At 39.2% G+C, this 15,712-nt stretch overlaps 1 protein-coding gene across 2 annotated transcripts in view; it reads right to left on the minus strand.

The window, feature by feature from the left end:
* Positions 1-320: 320 nt before the first annotated feature.
* LOC102906269 (UDP-glucuronosyltransferase 3A1) overlaps positions 321-15,712 on the minus strand; it is a 30,159-nt gene continuing 14,767 nt past the window's right edge. Inside the window, exons 3-7 of one of the 2 annotated variants that reach the window (XM_006994712.4) lie at positions 11,815-11,929; positions 6,273-6,804; positions 4,879-5,110; positions 3,477-3,696; positions 321-739 (exon numbers count right to left, since the gene is read on the minus strand). In XM_006994712.4, the coding sequence (XP_006994774.3) occupies positions 463-739; positions 3,477-3,696; positions 4,879-5,110; positions 6,273-6,804; positions 11,815-11,929 (1,376 nt within the window). In that variant the 3' untranslated portion in view covers positions 321-462. The remainder of the gene's footprint in view (positions 740-3,476; positions 3,697-4,878; positions 5,111-6,272; positions 6,805-11,814; positions 11,930-15,712) is intronic. The other variant, XM_076551791.1, reaches the window with a different exon arrangement.

Genomic DNA, 15,712 nt, shown 5'->3' on the forward strand with positions numbered 1-15,712 from the left:
GTACCAGTGGATACATGACTAAATACAATCACTCCCCTCTCCCAAGATGTATCATCAGAAAACAGCTCACTATTGAGAAGTAGGGCCCCTCTAGTCCCTCCTTCATCTATGCCATGCTGTTAATGGGCATCACTCAGGTGTTTGTTCTTAAGTTCTTTCTTGTTAATTTTGTTGTTTTGTTTGTATGAAACTGTCATAATACTGTCAATGGCAGAAAGGAGTGAAGAGAAGAAATGGCTGGGAAAGGAAGGATTGTACAGGAGCAAGGGGATCCAGGTAGTGGAGTCACCAGTCAATGTACCATGTGAGTGTTAGGAAAGAGGCAGAAAACAGTGAGGCCAACTGGAGGTCCCCAAGCAGGAAGAGGGAAAGAGGAGAACCCTGGGAGTTCCTTGTCTTAGGCAAGGGGCAGGCATGTAAAGTGTCAGAGTTCCGACCATCCTCCCCAGGTCAACCCTAACATTAGGACTTCTTTTCCTTCCTGACCATACCCTGGGACCTGAGCAACAAGCCCAGCATTTTCTTCAGCAGCCACAAGGTGCCCTGAGTGAGCCCCAACAGGAACAATAGGACATCCAGCAGGTTCTGCACATGCCATGGCTGTTGAAAGCCATGGGGCTTGAGATGTGCTCCTCCCCCTGTTTGTAGGATGTGGTCAATCCAGCCCACCAGACGCTGGGAAGGTGTCAGGGGGTGAGAGCGCCTAATGGCCCTGGCAGCCATGGCTGCAGACTTGAACCTATGGGCAGACACAGAGAGAATGTGTTACCAATGTGCTGTGCTAGTACTTGAGACCTTATAACACACACACACACACACACACACACACACACACACACACACACATATCCATGTCTATTATAGACCCATAGGTCAGCTTCAAACAAAATTGTTGGCGTATACTTGACACTGTATACCTGAGTCCCAACTAAAAGTTCAATAAAAAGCTAAAAAGTACAACCTTATACAGAAGGATCAAAATTAACCCTGGAAGGGAAACTTTAAAAAATGACTATGTCTGTAAGAATTGTACCTATGGTGCTGAAGGTGTGCTCACATTAAGTATACTTGAACACATGTGACAGGATGTCATCTGATTAAGTGATTAGGACATTGAAACCTGGGTATTTAGTCCTGTTTGGTTGTGACAACATTGCTCTATATGGGCTAGGGAAAAGTGGGTCACCTGTTCTTGTATCTTTGAAAACTTCCTTTATATCAGGCCTTTCCTGGGCCCTAGGAACATAGTGGACATTGATACCCACTGCTTCCTCATGGTGAATGCTTTCTGTGTGCTAGTGTGGATTAGACAATAATTGCCGAGGGCTGTGGGAGTCAACAGCAGGTGACAACTAGTGTGTGACAAGTCGACCCAACAGACATATAACTCCCTAGCAGGAAGCCCCACTTGACAAAGCCCTGGAGTCACTATTATTAACCGGTTGCTCCTATCAGTAATCTTTCTCATGTGCTACTGTATTTCTTTCCTAAAAACAGCTATGGGTGCTTTCCCAATGCTTGTGTGTTTATCTATAGAATATATTCCATCTATTGGCACACTTATAGTTGTAGATGATCAGGAAGTTGATTTCTGCTTAAGCTGTAAAATTCTGATATATGAAAACTATACTAAGTTACTTTACATTACTCGGACTGACACAGGATTCTCAGTCACAAAGATAGCCTTTTACACAGACAGCTAACTTTAGACTTCAGAACAGATTCAAAGCTGGCTGCTTGCCTCTAGAGACAAATACATGGAGTCATTCTTCCAGGTATTGTTTTGCTTATCAAGGTCAGAGATTAAGCAACTTTAGACATAAATTTCTCAGTTATTGGCCCTCTGCACACAGTCCCAGCCTCAGTAGATGCTACAGGCTCAAGGTTCACCCAACTGTTTATTTATTGTCTGGGATCCCTCACCAACTTAGGGCTACGTGCATGAGTCAATGTGACATAACTAGCCTAACAGAAACTATGTGACTTTCCTTGTGTTCTGAGAATAGTTAGGGACCTGAAAACGTAACTTATAATTTTCCAGAGTTTAAGTGAGTAAAGAGTCAATAGATGATATAATAATATATGAAAGAATGTAACAGAGTAAAGAGAAGATATGTATAGATATAACTGTCCCAAAGGCATTTATAACTGTGGGGAGACAAAGAAAATGAAGCTATGTAGAAAAGAGATATACAAGAGAAATGTTTGTAAAAAGAAAGATATATAGACATGTGAAAACAGATATAACTGTGTATAGAGATGTATGGTCATATGCATGTAAAGATAGACATGTAGCTGTCCATATAGAAAGTAGCAGTGTGGAGATATGTAGCCATGCAGAGACAGGAAGAGTCAGAGGTCATTGTTAAGATGAAGTAAAAGAGACAGTTAACATCAGAAAGTATATGTGTCTTCTTATTTTATGGAAGAGATAAGAACTGATTTCTAAATACCCTCAGATGAAAAAGGCCTAGTCCTTGTTGCATTTGTGTATTTTCTTGCATTACCATGAAGGTGGTCTTGGAGCAGGCTTTCCATAGGCCATTGATAAATATGACACACATGGTAGAGAAATTGCAAATATTTCAAAGTGTTAAAGAGAAAGTAGTGTATGATGAGTGAGCTCAAGCACAGAAAAAATAATAGCCCAAAACACGTTCTCCTAAGAGGACAACATGGGAGAGATGGTTCTGTGAGTTCAACACAAAGACTCTGAAGAGGGAAGGTCACCCATTAAGGACATGCAATGGTCTTTGTCGTAGTTTGAGTGAGAACGGCTCCCATAGTCACATATATTTGAATGTTTGCTTATCAATTGATGGATTGTTATGGAAGAATTAAGAACTGTGACTTTGTTGGAGGAGGTTTGCCACTGGCAGGGTTCAAAAAGCCCACACAAGGTCTAGTCTTGATCTTTCTGCCTCCTGCCTTCAGATCAAGATGTAAGCTCTCACCTATTGCTCCAGTGCCATGCCTGTGGCCACAGTCACATCCATGATGATCATGGACTAACCCTCTGAAACTGTAAGCAAGACCCAAATAAATGCTTTATCTTACATGTGGCCTTGGTCATGGTACCTCTTCACTACAATACAATAGTAACTAAGACAGTCCACTTCTGATACAATTGGAATTCTATAGGTATTTGGTGAGTCAGGGAGATTAGCCATGTAAAGAACATGCCAATGATCTCTCCTGCTTCAACTGGAATTCTATTATAGGTACACAAAATATAAGAGGTCATAAAGATAATGTGTGTATAAGAAATCATCACACCACATCAGGTAGAAGCATATTCTCAGCTCCTCACCCCAAATTAGGATTAATAGCAAAGGAAAAGCAGGACTTTCAAGTATTGCACATGTATTATAACACATCCCACAAGATTCCGTTTCATTGATAAACTGGCTACACAGACCCCTTAGTGTTGGGCCTGCATTCATCCTAAGGGACCCCAACCCCAGAGAGCTACATACCTCTTGTCTTCTATGACTTCTTTTAGTGTACGTGCAAATGTTTCTGCCTTGAGTGTCTCTAGCTGAACAGAAACACCAATTTTCTTTGCTTCTATTCGGACCATGTTTTCAACCTGGTCTCCAAAAAAGGGAATCCCCACCATGGGTACTCCATGCTGGATGGCCTCCATTATGCTATTAATTCCTCCGTGGTTGACAAAGAGACGAATACTAGGATGAGCTGTTGCAAAAGAGAAACATGGTCCAATATTTCACTATGAAAGTTTCAGATACCAGGTAAAGCAGCAAGTCCACATTGAAATACCAATGTGCTAGAGAGAATGAATTTATTGACTTTTCTTTTGAGATTTACAGTGTTCTAAGATATGATATCCAGCCTTCTGCCTGTTGCTCTATATTGAAAGAAACCAAATATTTCTTCTGATCATAAAAAAAAATCATCCAAACTATACCTCACACAAAATCTACCCATTTTCCCTGGAAAGCAGGTCTTCTTCATATTGTGTAGCCTGTGATTTTACTGAATATATCTATGGGGAAATTTTTCCAACTTCCTTTTAATCATAATCTTAGATACAAAACTCTGATTCAGCCATTGAGTGTAGAAATGATGGGTCTTCAAAAAGTCACACAGATACCAATAATTTGAGGGGAGGTGGCTCTAGGGAATTTGCTGCTACTCAAGAAATCAGTATCTTCATATCATACTGTGAGTTTACTCAGTTTGGCACTCAAAGAGCTCCCTACATCCTCAACCCTCAACATCTATGTTGTAAGTGTCTGAGTTTTCAGCCCATGTTGACAACAAGATATGTCTACATTTTACATTCATATGTGTGTCTTTAAAAATGCTGAAGAGTGCCGGGCGGTGGTGGCGTACGCCTTTAATCCCAGCACTTGGGAGGCAGAGGCAGGCGGATCTCTGTGAGTTCGAGGCCAGCCTGGTCTCCAAATCAAGTTCCAGGAAAGGCACAAAGCTGCACAGAGAAGCCCTGTCTGGAAAAACCAAAAAAAAAATAATGCTGAAGAGTTCACACATCTTTATGACAATAGTGGCAACAAATAGTAGTGCCAACTACCTCAAGGAGTACTAATAGCTCACATATTTTTCAAGATTGTTTTGGAGTAATCAATGTTAAATACTCTTAAGTCAAGGCTACATATCTATTGAGGGAATTGAGAGCTGTCTGAGTTGGGAAGGATAAGGAAGTTGCTGCTATGGCTAGTCTAGAGCACAGACTGATTCCCCCAAGAACTCTAGCTGCTTTTGCCTGCCTGCTGGAGTTATATCTTTACCTATCAGCAGCCTTTTCTTCTGCGAGTTCAAGCACTCAGACATCAGTTATCTATTAAGTTCCAAAGCACATTAATGGAAATAAAGTAAGAAGTAGGAGGTACTTACCCAGAAGGTCAGTCTGGGGAAGCCAATCCATGATTTTGACATTGGGAGCCATTCTGACATCTTTGGGCCAATGAGCATCCTTACATGCCCACAGCACTCCTTGAGGGAGGTGAGCAAAGGCACTGTTCATCTCCTTAATAAGTTCCTTGGTCTGATATATTGTTGCTATGGAGCCCAGTGCCACAAGGACAAAACCTGAGTCTCTAAACTTAATGATAAAATCCTCTAAGTCCTAGAAGAAACATAGAAAGAAGGCAAAAGAAATGGTTTGTTAAAGCCAAGGAAGCTATGACACAAAATAGGCCTAGAATTGAGTAAACACAGGCTTTGGTTGCTTGTGTTCTATATGATAAATCTCCTTTCATAATCCCTGTGTAGCTGTATCTGGGGTAGTTACTGCATTGATTAACAGCCAACTCTTCACCATTGGGCTCTTATGAATTGCTCTTCCAAGCAAATACATATACAAGACTTTATTGGAATAACTGATTTCTATTGCCTAAAATATAAGCTCTAGAGTAAAATAATTGTTAAGGACAATTTTTGGTTTAGTAACTTTAGGTCCACCCTATTTTTGACATCATTTGTATTATTTTATATTCATGCTAGAAATATAGTATACAATATTTCTTCACTTGCTGTGTTGTATAATGTCTTCTCCTCTTGTGTTGTTTTCTAGTTTTGGTTACAGAGTAGTGATTGATTCATATAATGGATCGAGAAGTCTCCTTTCCTGTGGAACCACTACAAATATTTATAAAGGACCTGGCATTCATTCTTAAGTGTTTCACTTTATTCACCAATTAATCCATGGTATATCAGACTTCCTTAAAGAAAGATTGTATTATTGTTCAGTCTAATGTAATCCAAAAGTTTAATATTCCCTATTTTTTCTTGTATCAGTTTTGTTAACGGACATGCATAGGAATATGTTCACTCATGTAGATCACCTAAGTTGATGACACATCATGTTTTTATAAATATCTTATAATATTTATTGTTTTAAGTAATAGTGGATAACTTTTCACTATTAGGAGTTATGTCATTGCAGGAGTGTTGGAGGAAGTGTGCCACTGTGGAGGTGTGCTTTGAGGTCTCCTATGCTCAAGCTATGCCTGGTATCCCAGTTCACTTCCTGTTGTCTGTGGATAAAGATGTAGAACTCTCAGCTCCTTCTCTAGCATCATGTCTGCCTATATGCCATTATGTTCCCACAATGATGATAATGAACTAAGTCTTTGAAACTGTAAGCCAACCAAATTGAATGTTTTCCATTATAACAGTTGCTGTGGTTATGGTGTCTCCTCTTAGCAATTGAAACCCTAACTAAGACACCACCTAAGCAGTACAGGCCTCTGAGTCAAAGATAATCTGAGAGCTAAGGTTTCACTCACTTGTGGTATTGGTCTATTGGGTTTGTCCATTAAGCCTCCCACATAGACTGTGTTTGGAAGCAGGGAACGAGCAAATTCAAAGGCGAAGTCAGAGTTAACAAACCACAGCTCTGCTTTCAGTAGAAGGTCAGACAAAAGTGGCCGAGAGCCTTCTGCAAAATGCTCCTGGATAGTGCCATCATATTTAGAAAATATTTCTCTTTGCATCATGGAGAAATCAAAGAACATCAGAAAGTTCTTAACTCTTGCCCAGAAGTCCATTTGGTCAGTTAAACTGGAACCATACATTGGAACATAAGACAAGTCTCTTGGTAGCCTAAAGTCCATAGAGGTAGATTGCATGGGATGGAAGACCACAAATTGTTTCCCGAGTTTCTCAACAAGCAGTAGAGAACAGAGATCTAATGAATTAAGAAGTACCAAGTCAAAATTCTCATTTCTTAAGGAGTCCAGGATGTCCTTTCTGCTTAATAAGTGACTGCATAAGTCTGCAAAGGTTTCATAAAGCTTTGCAATGGTGTGATGTTTGAACCTGTAAAAAAAAAAAGATATATTTTGAGGAGCTTTTTCATGCTATTTGGAAGAATGTTATACTCAGTGGAAGTATTGCACAACTAGACAAACACAGCTTATAATCTAACACTCTGGAAATAGAGACAGGAGGATCAGGAGTTCTACACTTGTGACTTTGAGACCAGAAGGTGAGGCTAAATAACACCCTGACTCACTTAGAAAAAAATAATTTTTGTATGTTTTATGGGAAGAGGCTATGTAGCCTGAATTTTTTTTCTTTTCTTCTTCTGTTTCATGTTATACAAATCATTATATTATAGTGTTATTTAATAGTTAAACTATGTTTAACTATGTGTTTTAAATTAAAACAAAGTATGTATTTTAAATTAAAAACAAAACAGTCCCATAGAAATTCATTTTCCAGTCCTCCTTCCTACAGGAAGATATTTCTTTACTTAATAAGCTTTACAAGTGAGAGAGAGAGAAAGAAAGAGAGAGAGAGGGAGAGAGAGAGAGAGAGAGACAGAGACAGAGACAGAGACAGAGACAGAGACAGACAGAGAGAGAGAGAACATTCCAGGTGATAGTACTGCAACTATCATTCCACCTGAATTACAGCTGTTGAACGAACCCTTCAGCCTCAGTCATTCTAATGTAGATATAGCTCTGCTTCCCAAACTGTTTCTGCATCCATCGCATTTCATCTAAGGATCTATCCCCATTCATCATCAATGTAAGTTTGATTTCTTCTGTCTTAGAAGCCCTCGCTGATTACAGTAGATCTCAGAGCATCAGTCTCCATGAGCAGGTGTACCTTTTTTCACACATTACATAATGAGTTTTAGGGGTGACAATATTTATTCCCTGCCAATGTGTGTAAATGGCATGATTACAGCTTCTATAATCATCAATAATAAAGTCATTTCTTTTAATCCTGTGTATCTTGACTTGAATGTTTCACCTAACAAAGAACTTTCCAATGATAATATTGGAACTAGGCTGAACATTTTTCAACTTGCTGCCTTGAACCTGAGCAATTTAAAAAAGCAAAGTATTTATATGTGAAACCTAAACTTAAATGTGTGTGTGTGTGTGTGTGTGTGTGTATCTGTGTATGTGTGTGTGTTTTCCTTTTTAGGTGATAAAATTAGAAAGGAGGCCATGAGACCACTAAAAATAAAAGTCATCAAAAGAGATGCATGTGTCATGGAATAGTGCTATAGAGGAAGGAGGCAACCTAGAACAAAGATACTGACATTTATGTTTTCTAAAAATTACATAGTAAAACCTATTACTTCATATACTAACTTAACTTTCTAATGGGAAGAAGTGTGACTGGAAGCTTATTGTTAGAATTTACAACTCCTACTGCTCAAACTGTCACTGAAGACTGTCCTCAACTTTAGTCATCCTACTGATGACTCTTCCCCACAGCACTTTTCCAGGGACCCTTTCACATCAATGCTTAGCAGATAAGCAACCTGGTAAGATGCACAAGTGCACCATGTTATCCGACATCAAAAGATCCACAAGATGAGAGCCCAGAGGCATGCTTATCTTCACTCACTTTTAGACTCAACTTCAAGTCACAACAGCTCAGTTTGTCTTCAAGGGTTTGTGTGTCAGAGTGTTGGTACTCAATAGGGACAATGAGAGGACACCTTAGTAGAAGACCGTTAGAAGGCCTTACCCTATAGATTGCTAAAATAGCCCTTGTTAGATTCTGAGTTCACCCCTGTGAGAGATGTTAACCCATTCTCTTTCTTCTCTTGACCCTTACAGTCACACATGCTTTAACAATTATGATGCCATCTATCATGATGTCTTCAATCAACCTGACTAATATTGTTTCATGACCTTGAACTTCCACAACTGTGACCTGATAAGCTTCTTTTCATTATAAACTCACCCAAATCTAGTTGGTCTGTTATAATACTAGAATGTAGGTCATTACAAGCCATAATTATCTAAATTTATCACCTACATTGGATTTTTTAAAATATTTTATGTAACACTTGTCAAATAAGTGTGGTAAATGCAAGACTGGTTTCTTTAATATAGAAGGGTAATATAATTTAATTCCTTTAAAGTAATTCAATTGTAAAAATTCTCAAGAAGTTTCTATTCTCAGCAACTTCACTGTATTTTACCTGTAATTTAAACCACTGCTCAAGAGTTCAAGCTTGGCCAGGCAGTGGTGGCGCAAGACTTTAATCCCAGAACTCAGAAGGCAGAGGCAGGCAGATCTCTGTGAGTTCGAGGCCAGCCTGATCTACAGAACGAGATCCAGGACAGGCACCAAAACTACACAGAGAAACTCTTTCTCGAAAAAAAAAAAAAAAAAAAAAGAATTCAAGCTTGGAATGAAAACACTGTGTGTGTGTGTGTGTGTGTGTGTGTGTGTGTGTGTGTGTGTGTGTGTAAATACATATATGTAAAAAATGTATATAAATAACATCACGGTTAGACAAAGGGGCATTTTGACTTCTTTTAAATATATGACAAAAGATATGTGGTCTTTAAGCATCTGTGAGTGAGAAAACATTTCAAAAAGAATCTTCATGCTGTGAGCATCACTTTGAATGCTAAGTAGAATTTTCAAGGACAGAAACAAGAGTGAGACCAATGGTATTAACTAAGGGACATATATGTACTTTTCATCCACGTGGAAAACAAAGGAGATTCAGCACATCTCAGTCAAGGACTAAAAGCCTCAGGCTCATCTGTTTCACCTGGACATTGAAAAATTTTAAACTAACCTCTGTTAAGTCAATTTTAAACTAGCTGTTAAGTCAATGATAACCAAGCTACAATTCATAGAACCACAGAGGTTAGGTGTAGAGTAAAGGACCAGTGAGCACAGGGAGATCTCATTAAGAAAGGAAAATAGACTAGATAGTTACTGGTAGAAGACAGGTTCTAGGATGGGGGTATCTAGTGGAGAGGGAGGAGAGTGATAAGGGAGGGAATATGGGGAGACACAGATAAAATAAATGGACATTTTAGGGGTAGTATGGGAACCTATCACAATAGACACTTGCTAAAATGTATACATATATGAAGGTGATCTCAGTAAAATTGCCAAATGATGTGTGAGACAGAATCCCAACTGGCCATCATTTGCTACCAAATGAGCTTCCAATATTACAATTGAGTCAGTCTAATTGAGATGTTGGGCAAAGGGGTCCCACAGAAATTCCCCAAACAACCCATGTAGTTGCCAAAACTATAGGTTACTCTCCACAAACAGACAGCAAGGCTCTATTGCTAAAGACAACACATACACAGACCATTGAACATGGAAAAAATCCAGCTTTTACAGTCTCCATCCCTGAATACCAAATAGTGACAAGATTTTTGTCCCAAACTCCTTCTCAGCAGTTTGTGGGACACAACCCCCCCACCCCCACTCCCACCCCCCACCCCCCCACCCCCCGCTTAGTCTCCTGATTTCCCCAGATTGCAGGATGGAAAATCAATGTCAGGAACATTGGTTCAGCTGCTCTCACTCCAACTCCTCCGGAGGAGCATCAGCAGCTATGATGTCATCAAAGCTGACATTCCTCTGTTCCACACACCATACCAAGCACTCAGGCAGTCATCAAGCTTCATTTGGTAACTGAGGGTACAATTCCCCTCTCTTAATTTTTTGAAGCTGCATCTTAGGTTTGCCATGAGCTCTCTTAATGATGCCTTGTCCTTGATAGACTTTCATTAGCTCAATGTTTCCCTCACTTGCATCTCAGACACAACCCAGGTTCCTTATTTGCCCTTAAGTTTTTTCCACACTCAAAGCAACTTCCTGGTGTTCTGACAGCTCTCCCTTGCCAGCTCTCACTTGCCATGAGCCTCAATTTCTAAAAGGTCTCAAATCAACCTCACAAGCAGCATTAGTATTTTAATTGTCTCCTGAGAGGCAAGCTTTGGTTATCTGTTTCCAGACCCCAGGAGATAAGGCTTCTAAGCTTTCTAACAAAGCTTGGGAAAAAGCAGCATTTGGGGCTATACTAGCAGCAAGTCATTTTAAACTCCTTAAGCTGTTTAAAGGAACTGGAACATGCACTCACATGATATTTCCTGGGCATCTTGCTTCTCAGTTAAGGGGAACATTTGAAAGCCTTGCATCTCATCCTCTCTGCTAGCTGCCTACCTTATACTGATTTGAAGAGGAGATGCAGCACTACCAGAAAGGGTTGACCATGTTCCGGGAGGTTTTTGCACTAGGGCAATTATAGGCAACCTTCCCATTCTGATAGATGACCCCCTAGGTGAGTCTAATTCCACCCCTACAGATGGAAAAAAGACCTAGGAAGGAGATACCCGCAGAGATTCCTGTTTTTAAGAAAAAGAAATTACTAAGTTTTTCAAGCCCTCTAGTTCTTCCCTTGTCTCATCCCAATACTTTTGTTCCTTAAACTCAGCTTCATGGCCAAGAAGCAACTGACCCTGATTGGATAATGTTGTAAAGGTTTTCTCATCTAGTGGCAGTTCCTGTGGATCAGAAGATTTTGTTCTGTTCATGTCCACCTCAGGGAAAATTTCTCCCTGCTGCTTGAGGCTGAGATCTAAGCTGTCCCAAATTAAATGCCCACAGGCCAAAAGTTTCCACAAAACTTCTCCAGCCCATGTTCCTCATAATATTTTTGTATTTTGACTCCAATTCTCCCTCAGGAGTCTTTATCCGAAGTCCCATAGTCAAAGAACCAAGGACACGATTCTTCTACAAACTCCAAGAACCTCTGCACTTGTTGCATTTCTACCTTAAGGCCCCTAGTTTTCAAACTTTCTACAAGCAAACATACAAACATCTGTGTACTATTCCCCTGCCCCATGTTGCTTTTCTTTCTCAGACTGCTAAGTCCACAGTGGCTGCTTGCTCCTGGACATGGTTTTCAGGTCCGGCACTAGGGAAATTCTACTCTTACCCCAAGTTTCTTCCTACACAATATTCCTATACCTAAGCCCCTATATTTTTTCCTAATTTAATAGATAGAAGTTGAGAGAGAGATCATAAATTAAAACAAATTACCTGCCATAAGCTACTAATTCTTCTACAGTGAGTTGTATTCTTTTATCAATTTCCTTTTGCTGATCTTCAGGTAGGCGCCAGTTTATAACCCGGTATATTTTCTCCTCTTTAAATGCTAAGAAAACACCAATTAAGTAAAATTTAAATAAAACACATTATGATTATAAAATAACTAATTTAGTTTCATATGTTTGTGGAAATTAAATTTTTTATCTTCAGTGGCTTTGTTCTTTTGATCCATTAAGTTCTAAAATCTGGTAATATTTATTGAGACTTTAATTGGGACAATAATTAAAGAACTTTTTTTTTTTTTAAATGAATGACTTTTTTTTTTTTAAAGATTTATTTGTTTATTATATATACAGTGTTCTGTCTACACATATCCCTGCAGGCCAGAAGAGGGCACAAGATCTCATTACAGATGGTTGTGAGCCACCATGTGGTTGCTGGGAATCGAACTCAAGACCTTTGGAAGAGCAACAAGTGTTCTTAACCTCTGAGCCATCTCTCCAGCCCAAGAACTTTTATATAGGCTACAGTAATGGAAAATTCTAGCAACAGCTTTCAGTTGAAGACACAGCTATTATTTTTCACCTTACACGTGAGAAATCCCAAAGAGAAATAGTCTAAAATGATTCGGTAACTTTGACACTATAATGGGTTAGGGTTTATAGTTAAATACAAGTCAGTTTGATTGCAGTCCTTGCATTTCATTGAAAAATTAAAATGAAATATGCAAAGTATTTGTCTGCTTGTTTGCCTTTTTGATGCTATTCATTTCATATTTGGGTTTTGTTTGTATGTTTGTTTGTTTTGTGGCAGGGATATGTTTAATAGTCCCAATTGGCTTCCAATGAACAAACCTTATTCTTGATACTACCAAGCACATGGATTATGAGCATGTGGCAGTACACAGAGGTTTTTTTTTCTGCATTTGTTTGTTTGATCAAATTCAAAGGTTCTACCTTCAGTCAATATGCAAAATCACAAAAAAGAATGGAAGAAAGGAAAAAAGGAAGGAAGGAAGGAAGGAAGGAAGGAAGGAAGGAAGGAAGGAAGGAAGGAAGGAAAGAAAAGAAGAGAAGAGAAGAGAAGAGAAGAGAAGAGAAGAGAAGAGAAGAGGAGAGGAGAGGAGAGGAGAGGAGAGGAGAGGAGAGGAGAGGAGAGGAGAGGAGAGGAGAGGAGAGGAAAGGAAAGGAAAGGAAAGGAAAGGAAAGGAAAGGAAAGGAAAGGAAAGGAAAGGAAAGGAAAGGAAAGGAAAGGAAAGGAAAGGAAAGGAAAGAAAATAAAAGAAAATAAAAGAAAAGAAAAGTCCACCAGGCCTTAACTGGCCACTCAGGCTCTTCTTATTATTCACATGTATTGAACAGTCTGATTCCACTTTTGAAGTTTGAGTCCTGAAAATTTTAAGATATAGCTGTCATTTTATAGGAAAAAATTTCAACCCATCCTCTCTTGGTATTGAGAGAATTTCAAGTTAGGAGAAGTAGGCCAAAAACAGAATCCTCACTTGAGCCTCACTGGAGATTTTCAATAATTAATATTTGAAGAGAAACCAAAGGAATGAAACTTCCGTTTTATTGTTCCTGGATCATGTGACTCAGCCAACCCTGTCTTGGAGTCTCAGACTGAGTCATGATTGTAGATTGCAGCAGAAACTGTGCCAGAACAAACTGTGGCTGACTCTCCTCAGTGGAAGGACTCTCACCTGTGTGTCTGCAAGGCAGTGGTGCTCATAGTAAAGAGTTGGGATGGCTACCCTGTATGACATAATATCCAGCTGAATAGATCCAACTGAATGATTATGCCCACACAACACAGGTAACAAAATTAGAAAATGCCCTTTCTATCCCTACTGATTTCATGTCTATAGATTTAAAAACATGCTACTAAAGATGTTGCATGGGAAATCACCCACAGCATCATTACAACACAATCAGGGGTTCACTTCAAACTTGATTTCAGCCTTAGACTTCTCAAAATTGCCATTCTTTTTGACAATGCTGTTTAGGTCTCTCTGGGGGAAGTTGTAAATATGAGAAGCTTAGAAAGACACCCACCATCACTGAGGGATATCAAGGAACAATCAAAAGAAGGAATTGGGTGTGTGTCAAGTATTGTATAAGAACATACACAAAGATTACTAGAGAAAACTACAAAGGGCTTTCATTACCTTTTGTATCTCAAATTTAGCATTAAAATCAGAGGAACCGCACCAGTAGAAACATTAATGGAATTAAGGCATATTAGAGCAAAAGTTACAGACGGCAGAAGGTTTCACTACATTTAAGTAGTGTCTTCTCTGCTCTTACAAAATCACCAAATGTAAAACTAGAGAAAAAACATGAATAGTGCATCTTCAGTGAAACTCAGTATTCACAGTCTTAAGTACAAACTAATTTCCTGAAACATCCTGTGATGGGCTTGGTTGTACAACTAACAAGCACTCAACTAAAGTTCTTAGCACTTGGTCAGTTTGACAAAATGTTCTATGGATCCTCTCTAACATAGAATATTTAACAATGCTCCCCAAAACGGAATGAAACTGAGCCTTCACTGAGTAGAATCTGTGGTTGATATATTTTGTACACCAATAAACTTAACTGGGGGTCAGAGACAGAACAGCCACTATCTTAAACATAGGTTTAGGCAGAGGTAGCACACACCTTTAGTCCTAGCATTCCGGAGGCAGAGATCCATCTAGATCTCTGTAAGTTCAAAGCCACACTGGAAACAGCCAGGCATCGTGACACATGCCTCTAATCCTAGGAAGTGATGGTGGGAAGCAGAAAGGTATATAAGGTGTGAGGACCAGGAACTAGAGCCCTTTTAAGCTTTGAGGCTTTTAGCAGCAGTTCAGCTGAGATCCATTTGGGTGAGGACTCAGAAGCTTTCAGTTTGAGGAAACAAGATCAGCTGAGGAATTGGTGAGGTGATGTTGGTTGTGGCTTGTTCTGTTTCTCTGATCTTTCAGCATTCACCCCAATACCTGGCTCTGAGGTTTTTTTTTTTTATTAATAAAGCCATTTAGCAATTCATGTTACAAGAATCTATTAGAAAATATCTTTTTAAATCAGAGATGGTTTATCCATCCTATCTCCATTTAAAAATCCAGTTTGAACTATTGTTATATTTATAAATAAAAGATGTCTTACAGATTATTACTGCAATGCTGGCATCATAATAATAAGGACAGGGTGTAGTACATGTTATAATACATACATAGCACATTTGTGGTTTATTCTACAGGATGAATATGCATGCACTTTTCAGAAGTGTGTCAATACATACTCACTGATGGTGTGCTTACCACTGAGAGGCATTGATGCCTGGCAGAATGGAGCCAAAAAATGAGGTGGACTAGTCTGATTCAATAGCCAGCTTTATTCAGAGCGTCAGACAATTTATACTCTGAGGGTTAAGAAGAGTCACCTGAGTAAAGTGTACATGAGCAAGTTGCACATGGCAAAACATGTTCTTTCACAGAGACATATAAACAAATAGCAATAGCCACTTGTAATGAATGCTCCTGAGTAAACTCTTTCCTGTCTGCTATACCTGGGAGGAGCATGAAACTACACTGAAGAACAAGTCTGTGTTTTAAAGAAACTAGGATCACAAGATACTTGTCTTGTTTTCTTGGAGGTTACTCATAAGCACTCAGAATTCTCCTTGTAGGATTCCATTCTTGGACCGTGTCCTGACCCCGATGCTTGTATTGTTGCTATTGTTTTTCTGACTCTACTTTAAATCTAGATGTCATCCAAACTAAATGCTGACAAGGAATGCAAAACTCAGTGTTTTGCAGTGTGAGAACCATTCTCATACTCCTATTATACATACAAAAAGTAGAGATAATGAAGGAAAACCAAAATATCTGAGAGAAGATTCACATAAT

Source organism: Peromyscus maniculatus, chromosome 15, assembly GCF_049852395.1.
Source record: "Peromyscus maniculatus bairdii isolate BWxNUB_F1_BW_parent chromosome 15, HU_Pman_BW_mat_3.1, whole genome shotgun sequence".
NCBI classification, from domain to species: Eukaryota; Metazoa; Chordata; class Mammalia; order Rodentia; family Cricetidae; genus Peromyscus; species Peromyscus maniculatus.